At 49.8% G+C, this 13,815-nt stretch overlaps 1 protein-coding gene and 2 non-coding genes across 3 annotated transcripts; all 3 read left to right on the top strand.

Moving 5' to 3' along the window:
* The first annotated feature begins 3,029 nt into the window (after positions 1–3,029).
* On the top strand, positions 3,030–3,134 carry TRNAL-CAA. The gene is made up of 2 exons: positions 3,030–3,067; positions 3,089–3,134. It is a non-coding gene; the product is annotated as a tRNA-Leu (tRNA).
* A 302-nt stretch (positions 3,135–3,436) lies between these two features.
* Positions 3,437–3,508, top strand: TRNAE-CUC. The gene has a single exon. It is a non-coding gene; the product is annotated as a tRNA-Glu (tRNA).
* Positions 3,509–7,531: 4,023 nt separating this feature from the next.
* IL4I1 (interleukin 4 induced 1) lies at positions 7,532–13,724 on the top strand. The gene is made up of 7 exons (XM_010720632.2): positions 7,532–7,611; positions 8,977–9,191; positions 10,770–10,876; positions 11,511–11,712; positions 11,903–11,971; positions 12,197–12,333; positions 12,592–13,724. Exons 1-7 carry the CDS (start codon positions 7,599–7,601, stop codon positions 13,409–13,411), a joined length of 1,563 nt encoding a protein of 520 aa, XP_010718934.1. The 5' UTR covers positions 7,532–7,598; the 3' UTR covers positions 13,412–13,724.
* Positions 13,725–13,815: the final 91 nt, after the last annotated feature.

The raw sequence follows: 13,815 nt of genomic DNA, 5'->3' as shown, positions 1-13,815 counted from the left end.
GTAGGTAGTTTGGGTTTCCAGTAAGGAAGGAGGGGAACTGGTGGATTTGGGGTTTTCCATAGGGAAAGAGGGAGGATTTGGGGTTTTCCATGGGGAAAGAGTGGGAACCTGGTGGGATTTGGGGTTATCCATAGGGAAAGAGGGGGGAACCTGGTGGGATTTGGGGTTCTCCATAGGGAAAGAGGGAGATTTGGGGTTATCCATAGGGAAAGAAAGGGAACGTGGAGGGATTTGGCGTTATCTATGGGGAAAGAGGGGGAATGCATTGGGATTTGGGGTTATTTGGGGTTCCCACCTGAGAAATGGGACCCCATTACTGAGGAAATACATGAGGACTGGAGTTTGCCCTCACCTCCCCCCAGGAGCACCGCAGCCCCTACAAGCTCACCTCCCCATGATCCCATTTCACTGCAGCAAAACTCTGCACCCTATAAGGGACCATCCCAGCAGCTCAAGTGCACAACCCTTAAATTACCCCAAAAGCAGCTGGAAAAAACACCTGAGGCTTCTTGAGCCCTGAGACACCCACCCTATAGCTGAACCCTTGGGGTTTCCCATACCTCAACGCTAGGCGTCCCTATAACCTCAATGTTTGGGGTCCCCTATATGTCAACACTTGGGGTTTCCCCATACATCACATTTGGGGGTTCTCCATACCTCAACACTTGGGGTTCCCCATAACTGAATATTTGGGTTTCTCTATCCCTTAACTTTTGGGTTCCCTATACTTCAACACTTGGGGTTTCCCCATACATCACATTTTGGGGTTCTCTGTAACTTCAATGTTTAGGGTTCCCCATACCTCCACAATTGGGGTTCCCTACATCTCAATATTTGGGTTTCTCTATCCCTCAATCCTTGAGTTCCCTGATAACCTCAATATTTGGGATTCCCTATGACCTCAATGTTTGGGTTTTTCTGTCCCTTAGCTCTTGGGTTCCCCTACAACCTCAACACTTGGGGTTCCCTATATCTGAATGTTTGGGATTCTCTCTCCCTTAATCCTTGGGTTCCCCTACAACCTCAATGCTTGGGGTTCCCTATGTCTCAAAGTTTGGGTTCCCCTATAACCTCAACACTTGGAGTTCCCTATATCTGAATGTTTGGGATTCTCTCTCCCTTAATCCTTTGGTTCCCCTACAACCTCAACACTTGGGGTTCCCTATATCTCAACGTTTGGGATCCCCTACAACCTCAACGCTTGGGGTTCCCTATATCTCAACGTTTGGGTTCCCCTACAACCTCAACACTTGGGGTTCCCTAAATCTCAACGTTTGGGTTCCCCTACAACCTCAACGCTTGGGGTTCCCTATGTCTCAAAGTTTGGGTTCCCCTACAACCTCAACGCTTGGGGTTCCCTATATCTGAATGTTTGGGTTTCTCTATCCCTTAATCCTTGAGTTCCCCTAAAACCTCCTCACTTGGGGTTCCCTATATCTGAATGTTTGGGATTCTCTATCCCTTAATCCTTGGGTTCCCCAACAACCTCAATGCTTGGGGTTCCCTATGTCTCAACGTTTGGGTTCCCCTACAACCTCAACACTTGGGGTTCCCTATATCTGAATGTTTGGGTTCCCCTACAACCTCAACGCTTGGGATTCCCTATATCTCAACGTTTGGGTTCCCCTACAACCTCAACACTTGGGGTTCCCTATATCTGAATGTTTGGGATTCTCTATCCCTTAATCCTTGGGTTCCCCTACAACGCTTGGGGTTCCCTATGTCTCAACGTTTGGGTTCCCCTACAACCTCAACACTTGGGGTTCCCTATATCTCAACATTTGGGTTCCCCTACAACCTCAATGCTTGGGGTTCCCTATATCTGAATGTTTGGGATTCTCTATTCCTTAATCCTTGGGTTCCCCTACAACCTCAACGCTTGGGGTTCCCTATATCTCAATGTTTGGGTTCCCCTACAACCTCAACGCTTGGGGTTCCCTATATCTGAATGTTTGGGATTCTCTATCCCTTAATCCTTGGGTTCCCCTACAACCTCAATGCTTGGGGTTCCCTATGTCTCAACGTTTGGGTTCCCCTACAACCTCAACGCTTGGGGTTCCCTATATCTCAAAGTTTGGGTTCCCCTATAACCTCAACTCTTGTGACATTTTGGGGTTCTCCATACCTCCACACATGCAGCGTCCTGCAGGTTCTCTTCCCCCCACACGTCCCCACGGGGCACTGGATTTGATGCTCCCCCACCCCGCAGAATGGACACAGGAGCTCCATAGGGCAGAAAGGACTCTGAATTTATTTCCCCCTTCCCCTCTCGTTTCTCTCTATGGCAGGATATTTCTCCCCATGGCGACACGCTCTCCATCTTCAGCTCCCCGAAGAGAAGGAGGAGGAAGAAGTGTAGGAGGAGGAGGAGGAGGAAAAGGAGGAAGAGGAGGAAAAGGAGGAGGAGGAGGAAGAGGGGAGCCCCGCTCCGCCCTCCATCGCCGCATCCACCGCCGCCCTGAGTTCCAAGGTCCCAATGAAGGACCCCCGTCGCTCCCGCCGGCGCTGATCTGCATCGCTGACCAACCCCCTGGAGAAGGAGGTAATGAAGGAGCACATCATCTTCCTGGCCGTGATGGACATCCGTCGGGATGCGGGCGTCAGCAGCTCGGATTGATGGGACAAGTTCCTCCTATGGGGTTCTGTCCTCATCCCGTTGCTGGATGCCTTTTGGGATCGCTTCCATCGCTGCCTTCGGGACAGACACCTCCATTGGACGCGGTGGAATTTCTGCCTTCTCCTCCTCGTCTTCCTCTGCTGTTGGCTTTGCCTCTCGCTGGGTGTGGCCATGGGGTCCCCCCCGTCCTCCTCCCCGGCTTGGGGTCCCCCCAGAAGTCCTATGGGGCTCTATGGGGCCGCGTTCCGATGAGGCATCATGATTGGTCGGCTGTCCCGAAGTCGTTGTGATGTCAGCTTTCCTCATCGGAATTTCCACCAGGATTTGGGCCCAAAAAACAGAGAATTGGGACCCCTAAAGCCCACCCCGGGTTAAGGAACGAGGATGAGGAGGGGGAGGAAGGCTGCAGGGTGTCAGGATGGCCGAGTGGTCTAAGGCGCCAGACTCAAGGCTGAGCCTTCCCAATGGGATTTCTGGTCTCCGTATGGAGGCGTGGGTTCAAATCCCACTTCTGACACAGCTTCTTTTTTCCCCCCACCCAAATTTGGGAAATTTTCCCTTTTTACCAGCCACCCTACGCTTTGCTGCCCTACTACCCACAGACCCCACAGACCCCACAGACCCCCACAGACCCCACACGTGCACACAACCCCTCTGCAAAGCTCACCCACCCGTGCAAAAAACACGAGCGGGGCATGAAGGGCACAGCAGGGACCAACTGACCCCAAATGGGTGGCACAGAACCCCCCACCCATGGGTGAGTCCCCACAATGGGGTCACCAGTGGGACCTCCCCCCCCAGCAGTACCCCCACACCCCCTCCCTGGTGGTCTAGTGGTTAGGATTCGGCGCTCTCACCGCCGCGGCCCGGGTTCGATTCCCGGTCAGGGAAAGTTGTTTTCTAAACTCCACCCCAAATCATTTTTCTATTTTTTTTTCTGGAAGCAGATCCAGCCCTGAAGGCACATATTTAATTTGGATGGGTGAGTCGTTCCAGTGCCACCTCCCACCCCTTCCAGCAAACCTAAATATGAACACAACCCCACCTCTCCAGTAGGGCATGGAAAGCCTTTATTTCCCCCATCGCAAAACACCCTCGACTTGCAGCTGATTAAATCCGAGCCAAAGCAAAATAATTAATGAAGAGAAAGGCATCGACGCTGCAAAATGCTGCAGGGTTTGCATTTATTGCAATGCCGTGGTGTTATTTTGCACGCTTGCCTGACCCCCACTGGGGGTATCCAACGGCTGCGTCGGTTTCTTTGCATTCTTTCGGGGTTTTATCCCCTCTCCCTTTGGGATTTGGGTCATCTCACCCCTCTTCTGCCCCCCCCGGTTGGGTTTGGGGAGGGATGGGGCTGGCCATCACCGCCCTCCGTCCGCACGCTTCCAGTCCTTGGGCATGATGTGGTGCAGGGCAGCACGCACGTGTGCGGGTCCCACCATGGGACGTTGGCTCTCCTTCCTCAGCCTCTCCGCTTCCCTCTCCACCCTCCTGCAGACGTCCCTTAGGAAAGCCATCATCAGCCCTTTGGCTTCGCGGGACAGGAGCCTGCCGTCCTGCCTGAGCATCTTGCTGGGGTCGAAGAAAGGGCTGGAGGACCTTTTCTTCTGCTGTCGTTTGGGTTTGGGTTTTGTTTTCCCGTTAAACTTCACCCTCTTGGCTGGGGGTCTCCTGCTTGCAGTCTTCTGACGCCTTCTTTTCTGGGGTCCCCGCTTTGGCTGGGGTCTCTTTCCCTTTTGGGGTCTTTTTTCCTTCCCCCCGCAGATACCATGGCTCAGCTGCGTTGCCTGGACCCCCAAAATCCAATGGAATTCTCCGCCCACTCCCCTTTTATGCAAATTAGCATGCAAATGAGGAGCCCTACGATTGGCCAAAGGAGCGGTACCCCCACCCCAAATGGGAGCAACACCCAATGGGGTCTCTGGGCTCCCCCAGATGCCCCCCATTCCTTTGGGTCCGCCATGATGGTTGGCCACCCAATTAACCCAAATTAGCACACGGTGGGGAAATCGAGCTGATGGTGCCCTTAAGGGTGGGGAGGAAATGGAGCAAACCCTTGGATTCTAACATCTTTCCTCAACTTTGCAATCATCAGCAAACTCAGCTCTGTCTGTCAGCTAGAAGACTAATGATGATTAATTACTTCGTTAACGAGTCCGCCCAAATACACCCAATGGTGGTTGCCCAGATTGGCTCCAAAGGGGCCGAGCCTATTTTCATTAACGAAATCACTCATTAATTACTGTCACAGCCCAAACACAGTTGGCGAAAGGATGATTAGAATAATTTATTGTCCGCTAATGAGTGACAGAGTGGAACAACAGGAACTAAAAGCAAATCCTGACTGCCCTGTGCACAAAATATGGAGTTTTTTTCGTCATAAATGCATGAAATGAATCCAAGGAGCTTCAGGATCGTGGTCCTGAGGCTCTGCTCCCCTTCGTTTGTCCTCATTTAACCAAATTTATCCAAATTTATCCTTCCAGTTGATCAGCACTTATCCTAATTGATCCAAATTCGTCCAAATTGATCCAAATTCATCTGATTCATTCTTCTAGTTTACCCATGTTCATCCAATTCACCCTTCTAACGTGCCCAAATTCACCCAACTCACGCTTCCAGTTAACCCAAACCTGTCCAATTAACCCAAATTTATCCTCCTAATTAACCCAAACTCCCTCTCAATGCTCCAGCTCTTTCCCATATGGACTCAGGGTGGATTTTCTGCCCAGCAGCTGCAATGGGGAAGGAGAAGCAAAGGCTTCTCATGTCAGAATGAAACAATTTGCAATTTTGTTAGCAAATTACTCCACTTTTTTTTTTTTTTTTTTATCTCCTCTTTTGCCATCAGTTCCCCATAGCAAAGAATTCCCAGCACTGAGGGGGGTGGGACCCACTCCTAACAGACCCCTACCCCCATCCCATGTGTCGCAATGAGTTTCAGATGGAAGCTGTGCTTCCAGTCACCCTCACGGAAGCAGCAGAAGAAGGAAGATGGGAGGGACTCATTATGCAATTAATAGCTGCTTATGCCCTGACAATAAAGCTGAGGCTGATCACAGAGCAACGTGTGATTGCATGTGCTAGCCTCAGCCTTATCCAAACAAACTGAAATTCTCTCTGGTCCCTGAGACACATGTAAGCAAGGGTTACTCCGTGTTATTCCCAAATCACTCAAGGTATCCTCGCTTCATCTCCAGTTCTGATGGCATGGGGTTGGGTTCGACATTGGGGAGAAGCAGATGGGTTTGGTTAAATGAGGGGCATTGGGACAAAGCTCCCAAAGCAGCAAGAAATGGGGAGGGGGAACAGTGCAATGCTTGGATTGTCCTTAATGGGGTGATCCGTGGGCATCCACCAACTGGTTTTGATGGGAATAGGGGGAAGTTCATGGGCTGGTGAGGTGGATGTGGACGGAGCAGCCCCACGAGGAGCCCAGCTTGCCAAATCTATGCTCTCACCACCCATAGCACTGCAGGGAAAACCCACACCCTGACTTCAAGGAAAACCCATTGCAGACAGAGTTGTGAAACCTTCACGGCTGCGTGACCCATTCACCAGCACTGAGAGAAATCCCATTGAGCTGGGAGGATGCTTGGATGGGATTTGAGGCGGTGGTATCCCAACCCATGGGGGTGCTCTTAAGGTCCTTCCCACCCCAACGCCACTTAGGATTTGGGGCTCCCTCTATTCAATGATCTCCTTAAGCAGAAATCCCCACAGCTACCAACAGTCACCACCTCAACCAAAGTGTAGTTCCTCAACCTGACCTGCCCTCACCCCGTGGTTCCGCAGAACCCATTTATACGGCATTAATGAAACAATAATATTGACACAAAGGGTCAACAGTTACCTCGAGTAAACCAAGTCCTCCAAAATTCTTCTTAGACTTAATGACAAGCTGCAGAGTGACACACGGAGCTCAGCGTGGGGAAATCTTGCTGCTTCGGTAAAAGAACTGAAAAAAAAGCACCGAAAAATAAAAAAGAGGTACTGAAAGGAGCCAGAAAACGTAGAGCAGAGCTGCGCTCTGGGGTCTGTGGTGGTTTTATGGTCGCACCATCATGGTGGCCACAGGAAGGAATTTCCACCTTCTGCGTGCAGATTCAGGCTCTGACGTGAGCAGAGCTGAAAGCACTAGAGAAAATGAATGATTTCTTTTATTTAAAAGGGAACAAATTTAGTTAGAAGAAAATAGCACCATTCCACTTTGGGTGTTTGGGCAAAGATGCCTCTTGGTTCCCTCTATGCCAATGGAGGGAAGACCAACACAACTCAAGTGATGGAATAGTTGAGTGCACGATGGATGGGTTTCCATCTGGAGATACCACTGTCATCATTGGAGGGGATGTTTCAGATGGGTTTCCATCTGGAGATGCCACTGTCATCATTGGAGGGGATGTTTCAGATGGGTTTCCATCTGGAGATACCACTGTCATCATTGAGGGGCATATTTCAGATGGGTTTCCATCTGGAGATGCCACTGTCATCACTGGAGAAGATATTTCAGATGGGTTTCCACCTGGAGAATGCCACCATCGTGACCAGAAGGGATATTTTGGATGGATTTCCATTTTTTTTTTTGGATGTCACCATCATAACAGAAGGAATACTTCAGATGGATTTCCATCTGGAGATCCCATCATCATGACCAGAAGGGAAATTTCAGCTGGATTTCCGTCATTTTCCATGCTTCCTTCTCGTAACACAGAGGGGTGAGGCTGCCCTTTGTGCCTTTGATGATTGCATCCCACGAATGGATGGCTCATGGTCAAAGGAGGTGAGTAACAACAGCAACAAAAAAAAACCAACAACAGTAAAAGCAAATACAAAAGAACTGAGTGTGTATTCAGCTGTTACTTCCCCTTCTTATGACATGCTCTGACTTTTTTCCGGGGTGGACTTTTTTTTTTTTCCTTAAGCCAGGGTATAAAATGGAAACTAATCTCAGCAGAGGAGCCGCCTGCCTACTGCAACCATGGCTGCGATGGGTGAGTGGTTCTCCCTTGGAATTACTGCTCTCTTTTTCCTACTTTCCTGAAGGCCCCAACCTCAAACCTTTCCATCTGACTGCTCTATTTTATGACCCCATAGAGTTCATGTCAGTGGGCAGTGGGACCTTGACCTCCAAAAAAGATCTCCTTCATCTTCCACGTCACCCAAGGGCATGTAGAGTTATCACGTCAGTTGGGATGGAGAACTCCTGAGCTCCAGAAAAGTTCTCCTTTGCCTTCCACATCACCCTACAGTATTTGGGGTTGGCATGTTGGATGGGATGGAGATCTTTTCACCCCCAGAAAAGATCTTTATCTTCCACATCACCCTACAGTATTTGGGGTTGTCACCTTGGATGGGATGGAGATCTCCTCACCTCCAGACCTCCTTTGCTTTCCACACTGTCCAAAGGTATTTGGGGTTGGTACTTTGGATGGGATGGAGATCTCTTCACCCCCAGAAAAGATCTCCTTTGCCTTCCACATCACCCCACAGTATTTAGGGAGGTCACATAGTGTGGGATGGAGACCTCCTGATCTCTAAAGAAGATCTTTGTCTTCCACATCATCCGAAGGTGTTTGGGGTTATCACGTTGGGTGGAATGCAGTGAGCTCAAAACCCCACGCAGGACGCTGCCCTTCAGGGAGGTCAGGGCAGTGATGGTGTTGAATCAGGACAATTAATACCATTTTCCTGCCTGGCATCACTTTCAACCATACTTTTAAGGCAGCCCTGCTGTTAACCAGGCTAATTACAGCAGCCGCTCTCTAATTATTTTGCGTGACCACCATCAGCACCTCCGGGAAAGCGAGGCTGATCCTACAGCTCTGAGAAATCATCTCCAGGGGAACAGCCCTGGTCTTCAAGCACAGTCCATGAGCTTGGATTTGGTTTGGTCCATGCGTGCTGTGCTTTCAACACAGGTTTTCCCATGAATAAAGATGACTCATGGTGCAGTTACAAAAGATATTGGTTTTTTTTTTTTTTCCCCTCCTCCTCTTCTCTCTCATCTTCTTTCCCCAGAAAGAAAGTGGAAAAGAAAATGAAAGTAATTCGGTAGTAGAACAAAAAAATCAGGAACTCCCTGTCACAGGGTTTTTGTTTGCACTTCTATCACTTGTCTTCATCTATCTGATGTCTACCTTATGCATCATAGATACACGTGTAATCATGGAATACAGGTTTATAATCCCTTTGTATCTCCAATGTGATCTCTCCTCCCTCCATTGTGCCATCCAGGGTAAAAAAAAAAAGGGGTAAAACACCGTGACGGGGAGGAGGCAGCGGGCACAATGATTTAGTCATTTAAATTACCTCCCTTCCTCACACGCGAATGATGTTTGATCACCATTCCTCATTAGTCCTCTTCCAAATACTCCTCCTGTTGGGACTCGCCAGCGCCAAGAGGTTCCCCTGCTTCCCTGAGTATTGCCTCCATGACAAAGACTACGAGGAGCTGCTGAGCATTGTGAAGAATGGGCTGGAGCCCACGACGCGTCCGTCCAAAGTGGTCATCGTTGGGGCTGGGATCAGCGGGCTGACAGCAGCCAAGCTGCTCCGGGATGCGGGCCATAAGGTGAGGGGTGGCAATTTTTAGGAGATGGGGTGTTGGCAGTAAAGGTTTGCCAGCCTGGAGTGGGAAGTCGTTGATTCCGGGCGGGGGAATCGATGCACTTCTAGGGGGGATCAATGCACTGCTGGGGGGATCAGTGCACTTCTAGGGGGATCAATGCACTTCTAGGGGGGAATCAATGCATTTCTGGGGGAATAAATGCACTTCTAGGAGGAATCAATGCACTTCTAGGGGGATCAGTGCACTTCTAGGGGGATCAATGCACTTCTAGGGGGAATCAATGCACTTCTAGGGGGAATCAATGCATTTCTAGGAGGAATCAGTACACTTCTAGGGGGGATCAATGCATTTCTAGGGGGATCAATGCACTTCTAGGGGGGATCAATGCACTTCTAGGGGGAATCAATGCATTTCTAGGAGGAATCAGTACACTTCTAGGGGGGATCAATGCACTTCTAGGGGGGATAAGTGCACTTCTAGGGGGATCAATGCACTTCTAGGAGAGATCAGTGCATTTCTGGAGGAATCAATGCACTTCTAAGGGGGAATCAATGCATTTCTGGGGGAATAAGTGCACTTCTAGGGGAATCAGTGCACTTCTAGGGGGGATTCAATGCACTTCTAGGGGGGAATCAATGCATTTCTGGAGGAATCAATGCACTTCTAGGGGAGATCAATGCATTTCTAGGGGGATCAATGCACTGCTGAGTGGGGGATCAATGCATTTCTGGGGGAATCAGTGCACTTCTAGGGGGGAATCAATGCATTTCTGGAGGAATCAATGCACTGCTAGGGGAGATCAATGCACTTCTAGGAGGAATCAATGCACTTCTAGGGGAGATCAGTGCACTTCTAGGAGGAATCAATGCACTTCTAGGGGGGATCAATGCACTTCTAGGGGGATCAATGCACTTCTAGGAGGGATCAGTGCATTTCTGGAGGAGTCAATGCACTTGTAGGGGGGATCAATGCACTTGTAGGGGGATCAATGCACTTCTAAGGGGGAATCAATGCACTTCTAAGGGGGAATCAATGCATTTCTGGGGGAATAAATGCACTTCTAGGGGAATCAATGCACTTCTAGGGGGGAATCAATGCACTTCTAAGGGGGAATCAATGCATTTCTGGGGGAATAAATGCACTTGTAGGGGGATCAATGCACTTCTAAGGGGGAATCAATGCACTTCTAGGGGGGATTCAATGCACTTCTAGAGGGGAATCAATGCATTTCTGGAGGAATCAATGCACTGCTGAGTGGGGGATCAATGCATTTCTGGGGGAATCAGTGCACTTCTAGGGAGAGTCAATGCACTTCTAGGGGGATCAATGCACTTCTGGGGGGAATCAATGCACTTCTAGGGGGGAGGATCAATGCACTTCTAGGGGGATCAATGCACTTCTAAGGGGAGATCAACGCACTTCTAGGGGAACCAATGCATTTCTGGGGGAATCAATGCACTTCTAGGGGAGATCAATGAACTTCTGGAGGGAATCAATGCACTGCTGGAGGGGAATCAATGCATTTCTGGGGTGGCTTGCTGGAAGAACCCAAAACCCATTTGCCATCTCTACCCTTTACAGGTGACCATTCTGGAAACCAGCAATAGGGTGGGTGGAAGGATCAGGACCTATCGGGAGAAGGACTGGTACGTGGAGCTGGGAGCCATGCGCCTGCCGAGCAAGCACAGGTGAGCTGCAAAACTCCATCCTTTCCAGGGCCAGATGTCTGTTTTGGAAGTCACAACCCCAAAAGTTGGGTGAGTTCCCATCAGTTGGGCACCCAACCCTGCGTCAGTAAGAGGTTGGAGCCAAGCAGGATGTGGGCATCAGCCAAAATGCTCTGGGGAGAATCTGTGGGTGTCCCAAACACAACACGTGTCCTGGAGTGAGATAAGAGCCCTCCTCCTCTTCCAGAAGAAGAAAGAAATGTCTTTGGCTCTCTCCCAACCCAACCAATTCTACATTCTGTGAACACGGCTCTTGTTCCCCATGACATCCCTATAGGTCTCCTTTCCCCGTGGTTGCTGCACTGAGGCAGCACAATTTCCAAGCAGCAAAAATATAGAGGTAGAAGTGCCTAAAATACCCAAAATCTGCACTTAAAAGCCAAAGTCATTGATAGGTGCACCAACATGATCGATGTAGAAACGTCCTCCAGTGCCAAAGTCATGCATGGGTGCACCAACGCCATCGATGTAGAAACGTCCTTCAATGCCAAAGTCAAACACGGGTTCACCAACCTGCCCAATGGGAAAATGCCCATTCCAGGATTCTCTGGGAGGCTTCACCAGCCCACTTCCCACTTCCTCTGCTCCCTTCCAGGCTGGTGCGTGAGTTTATAAGGCAATTTGACCTGAAGCTCAACCCGTTCCACCAGACAGATGACAACGCCTGGTATTTTGTGAACGGCATCAGAGCCAGAGTGGCAGAAGTAAACAGAAACCCTGACATCCTGAATTACACCCTGAGGGCGTCAGAGAGGGGCAAAAGTGCCAGCCAGCTCTACAGGGAAGCTCTGCAGTCGGTATGTGGTCACCAAGCCAACCAAGCTGGTGTGGGTTCATCAAGCCAACCCAGTAGGATGAGCTCAGCCCATTACCAAACCCCACAGTGGTACCTCAGGTCCCAGCAGAACAGGATTTCTTTGGGAAATGCACTTTTTTTTTTTTTTTTTTCTGCCTCCTTGACTCCATCAAAATCTATTTCCTCTCCAGGCTTTCAAGGAGTTCCAGACCATGAACTGCAAGGAGTATCTGGCTAAACACGACTCCTTCTCCACCAAGGTAAAGGGTGATTCCAGCTGGTGGAGAGGAGGCAGATTGGGTCAAAAATTCCTAGTTTGCTCATTTTGAGATCTGTCCACCTCAATTGGAGGAGACACTGATCCACAAAGAGTTAGAGCTGTATCCCAGTAGATCCAAGTGGATCAGGGCATGAATTTTGGCTGGGGGTTGATCGGTGCACTGAGATAATGACTTCAGGCTCTGACTTCTCCTTGGCTTCCATAGGAATATTTGATTAAAGTTGGAAATCTGAGCCGAGGAGCTGTGCAGATGATTGGAGATTTGCTGAACGAGGATTCGGGCTTTTATCTGTCCTTCCTTGCCTCGCTGTGGGATTTTGATATCTTCTCTCAAGGGGAGAGGTAAGACGTCATCTCTTATGGGGAGAGGTAAGACATCATCTCTTATGGGGAGAGGTAAGACTTTTCCTGTAGGAGAGAACCTCACTTGGAGCTGCTCTACGAAAATGCAACGAAATAGGAAATTTTAGCGTCGTTTCAATGTCTGAATGGGATATCCTTCCTCAAAGGGTCTCTCCAGGAGAGATTTAACAACTCAAACCTCTGGGAGAAGTTCTGCCCTCACTGAAACCCAATGCTTTCCCTTCTTCTCCCTTCCAGCTTTGATGAAATCACGGGAGGTTTCGACCAGCTGCCCAAAGCCTTCCACAAAGCACTGCCGGGCGTCATCAAACTCAATTGCACGGTGGAAAAAATCATGACGAAGGGAGGGAAGGTCCGGGTGTTCTACCGTGCTCCGGACACCCTCGCCCCAAGCATAGAGACTGCAGATTACGTCCTCGTCGCCTCCTCAGCCAAAGCCACGAGGCACATCCAGTTCTTCCCACCTCTCTCCCCAACCAAAAACGATGCTCTCCGCTCCATCCACTACGCCAGCGCTTCCAAAATTGCTTTGGTGTGCACGGAGAAGTTTTGGGAGAAGGATGGCATTCGAGGAGGGCAATCCATCACCGACCGCCCCTCCAGGTTTATCTACTACCCCAGCCACAACTTCTCCAGCGGGGTTGGGGTCATCTTGGCCTCCTACACCTGGAACAACGACGCCGACTTCCTCATGCCTTTAGCGGATGAGAAATACTTGGATTTGGTCCTCCAAGACCTGGCGGACATCCACCAGGTGAGCAAGAGTTACCTGCAGTACACCTGCGACCGCTACGTGATACAGAAGTGGCAGCTGGACAGGCATTCCCTAGGAGCCTTCGCTGCCTTCACGCCCTATCAGTTCACTGATTACTCCCAGGCTCTCTTTGAGCACGAAGGAAGGGTGCATTTTGCAGGAGAACACGCTGCCCAACCTCACGCCTGGATCGACACCTCCATAAAAGCTGCCGTGAGGGCAGCGAGCAACATCCACGATGACAGCGAAACCCAAAATCTCAACCTCAACCTGGAGGGCTTCGTGGAAAAGGGAGAGCTCTGAGCTCACTAGGTTGGGGGGTTGGAACGTTCTTTTGGTGAGATCAGTCACTTTCCATGAAGATTCGGCCAACAGGAAAATTCGTCAGGAAAAGTGTTAAAGAAAAATAATTGAGGGAAAAAAAAATACGGAAAAGTCTCTTGTCCTCAGATGGGACACTAACAGCCTCCTGCCCAACACTTGGGAAAGGGGGGATTCCTGAAAGAGAGCCAACTTCATGTAGGATTTGTGACCTCGTAATGCTCAGATGCAATGCAGTGAGTCCCAGATCGTGTAGAGAATGGATCAGATGGAATAAAATCATCATTTTCCACTCTCTCGTTTCTTTTGTGTCTCCATCTCCCCATAGAGAGAGGTCTCATTGCATGTATTTCATCCCACCTCTCTTTGGCCATGTAGAAACTCAT

The sequence above is a fragment of the Meleagris gallopavo genome, chromosome 18 (genome assembly GCF_000146605.3).
Source record: "Meleagris gallopavo isolate NT-WF06-2002-E0010 breed Aviagen turkey brand Nicholas breeding stock chromosome 18, Turkey_5.1, whole genome shotgun sequence".
In the NCBI taxonomy this organism is placed as follows: Eukaryota; Metazoa; Chordata; class Aves; order Galliformes; family Phasianidae; genus Meleagris; species Meleagris gallopavo.
Note: the sequence above shows the minus strand (reverse complement) of the source record. Positions and strands in the feature narration are given on the sequence as shown.

What these genes read in the sequence shown, in the direction of transcription:
- IL4I1 (XM_010720632.2), top strand. An exon ending in TCCGGGATGCGGGCCATAAG is followed by an intron (nt 9,192 to 10,769) that starts GTGAGGGGTGGC and finishes TACCCTTTACAG; the next exon opens with GTGACCATTCTGGAAACCAG. An exon ending in ACGACTCCTTCTCCACCAAG is followed by an intron (nt 11,972 to 12,196) that starts GTAAAGGGTGAT and finishes TGGCTTCCATAG; the next exon opens with GAATATTTGATTAAAGTTGG.